Genomic DNA, 3,033 nt, shown 5'->3' with positions numbered 1-3,033 from the left:
CGATTATTAAATTAGTCATCGATTATTTTAATAATCGATTAGAAAACGATTAATCGATTATTAAATTAGTCATCGATTATTTTAATAATCGATTAGAAAACGATTAATCGATTATTAAATTAGTCATCGATTATTTTAATAATCGATTAGTCGTCGATTAATCGATTAATTGTGGCAGCCCTAATATAAACACACAAATAAAAACTCACCATTTCTCCTTCCTGACTGGGAAGAATTTCCAAAATCATGTTCTCGCCTCTACTGCTCTGCTGGAAGACGACCACCCCGTTTTTCTTCTTATAAAACTGCACAGTGAATGAAGCAAACGCAATTTAGAATAGAAAGTTTAAGCGGAGAGAAGAAAACAAAATACATTTCAACAAAACATTATCCTAAAAATGAGGAAAAGTCGTTATTGCTTATCTTGGGAACAATTTAAACCAGATTAAATGGCTTGTTTTAGTACAAAAGCATTTACAATTTGGCAGAAAAACTATTTATTTAAAAACAAAAATCATGTATATACAATAAAAAAACAATCATGAATGAGGGAGCAGAGAGGAGAAAAAAATAATCTTCTAAAAGGAGAACATCAGCAGGCACCCAACCTTGTGTTTGATGTGGTGTAAAGTGGGGAAGCCACAGAAGTAGAGAGTGGAGCGGTCCGCACGCTTGCTGACGTGGTCCAAATGAACTTTCCAAGCATCCATGGGGATGTTTGCTTTCCTGTATCAACAAATACATTTCCTGTGAGCTTGAGAGCAAAACTGATGTACARTGTTTGAGTTTGTTTTAAACCCTAACAGGAAAATCTATCCAGACTAGGGATGTAAGCAATTAATTGACTGATTTGTAACGAATATAATGTAAAATAATTTAAATTCAGCATATTACAAAAAATTGCCCTTCGTGTTATGATGAGACCCTCTTGATRCAAGAGAAAAGTCAGTYTTTTAAGAAAACGGCCACTTGTCAATTAATCATTAGCTGATCGATACGATCACCTTCAGGTTCAAAGATAATAATCCTAAYTTCACACAGCTCAGTACGAGTGTGTGTGTTTCTACCTGACGTGGCAGTGGGGGATGTTGGGAAACAGCTGAGGCAGGGAGGAGGTGTACACGAAGTCTATATCTGGGTCGTAAAAGTACACGGCACACTCCGAATGCCGATTCCTGGCCTTCTCTTCCTTTGTCAGATTGGGAGTGTGGGGCTCCATGGCTGCGAGCAGGCACCTCTGTTTAACAAACACACAGATTTATAAGTTATCATACGCTCTATTGGTCTGCCACCAGTTGTAGGCGAGTGTGTGTACCTCGTCTATAAACGGAATGAGCACCACAGCTTCCCATTCCTGCTGCTTGCCATTGAGGTCAGTTTTGAAGTCGACAGGATAGTACTCAATGATGGAGGAGTTTGTGCTGGTCATCAAGCCCTGAGACATCAAAAACAACAAACAGCATMTATATTATCTGCGCATTTTGATTTTTGTATTCAGATTGGACACCCTATTTTTCCTAAATGAAACAGTTTGTATGTTCTCACGTTTGACTGATACTACTTCTCTAATCCATTTACACGCTGAACTATCACTTGTGTGTGTGCTTKAGTCGTTACCCTGTAGCATTCAGGCAGCAGAGACTGGCTGGCAGAGGGCAGGACTGCCAACAGCTGCTGGAACGGCATGAAGGGCTCCCCAAGGTCAAAGGTCAGCTCTAACTCCGAGATATTCTTGATGTCAGACAGGAATGGGGCATAGTGGTATGGGTAGTACCTGAGGAGGTGCACACACGATGTTCAAAATTAATAAAAAGGAAATTATAACAAAAATAGTTCAAAACAATAAATCAATGCATAATTTGCAATAAAATGTTTCAAAGGCTCAGTTTTCTCAACTCCAATTAGGTTTGCTGTGATTCTGAAACACTAGTTGTCACTAAAGTCAGGCTGGCAAAACAAAACATTAGTACAGTGAACTGAAACTGTTACATTTAGGAATAAATGCAGAAAAGAGTAATTGTCTCAATTAATTCATTAATGTGCAAACAAATGCCAGAACAATAAAAAAGGAGTTTTAAACAATAATTGCTCTGAAATGTAACATTTCTTGATTTTTCTATTGCAATTTGTAGCTGCAGTCTTTTAGTTCTATTTATCAAATTTGTCCATAAATTTTCAAACATGCATTTCTTCCGTTCTGCATCATTTCTCCTTTGTTTAACATTTGTCCATCCATCGAGCCTCCTGTTCATTGTCATTTCAACCCTGCATGTTAATCTGTTTTTTAGAAATGTTCTGAAATAATCCCACTTTACTGAGAATACAGAAGCAAAAGAGTAAAAATACTCACCAGCTCCAGGACTGAACTCCATGATAATAGTAGTGAAGAATCCACTGGATACCTTCCACGTAGCACTGGGCCTGCTCGGCTAGGAACTCACTGCAAACAGATAAATAAAATAAAAACACTGAAAATGTATCTCAAAGTCACAGTTATTGTGCAGTTTTTATGTTCATCTTCTCACTGGAGCTCCTGAAGAATAGGTTTTCACTGGCTGTGCAACAAATTTCATGAGTTATTAGTGATGCGATCGGCTGTTTAATTATAAATTGTGCCTTTGATGCATTTTTAGTTCATTTAACTCAGAAACACAGTTAGTTTGTCAAATCTTTCTGCTTCATTTTTAAAACATCAAAGAACTTTTACCTCCTGAAGGTAAACAAAAAGCAGCCAGTGACTAAAATAAAACGGTTTATAAAACCAGGGTTTCTACAGCTTAAAACAAGCTCAATTTAAGGAGGAGGAGAGACGAAACGTTTCACTAAAGGAGAACCATCCAGAGGACCTACTTGTTTTTTTCTTTTTGATTTTTTTCTACCTGGATGACTGAGATGCATCAGAACAAGCTAAATTCAAAACTTTTTAAGACCTCTTTAATGCCACTTAAAATTTATTTTAAGACCAACTTCAAAAAAAAAACAATACAAAAAAATCAAAGAGAAAAAAAAAAGAAGAGTTGAAATGAACAGGAC

At 36.8% G+C, this 3,033-nt stretch overlaps 1 protein-coding gene across 1 annotated transcript in view; it reads right to left on the bottom strand.

Moving 5' to 3' along the window:
• Positions 1–3,033, bottom strand: part of xrn1 (5'-3' exoribonuclease 1) — a gene marked incomplete in the record, with an annotated part of 31,327 nt that overhangs the window by 19,471 nt on the left and 8,823 nt on the right. The window contains 6 exon segments of the mRNA XM_014004457.1: positions 210–305; positions 609–726; positions 1,068–1,237; positions 1,316–1,435; positions 1,618–1,774; positions 2,351–2,440. Of these exon segments, the coding sequence (XP_013859911.1) occupies positions 210–305; positions 609–726; positions 1,068–1,237; positions 1,316–1,435; positions 1,618–1,774; positions 2,351–2,440 (751 nt within the window).

This window comes from Austrofundulus limnaeus, unplaced genomic scaffold (genome assembly GCF_001266775.1).
Source record: "Austrofundulus limnaeus strain Quisiro unplaced genomic scaffold, Austrofundulus_limnaeus-1.0 Scaffold24, whole genome shotgun sequence".
NCBI classification, from domain to species: Eukaryota; Metazoa; Chordata; class Actinopteri; order Cyprinodontiformes; family Rivulidae; genus Austrofundulus; species Austrofundulus limnaeus.
This window is presented reverse-complemented; position numbering and strand designations above follow the sequence as displayed.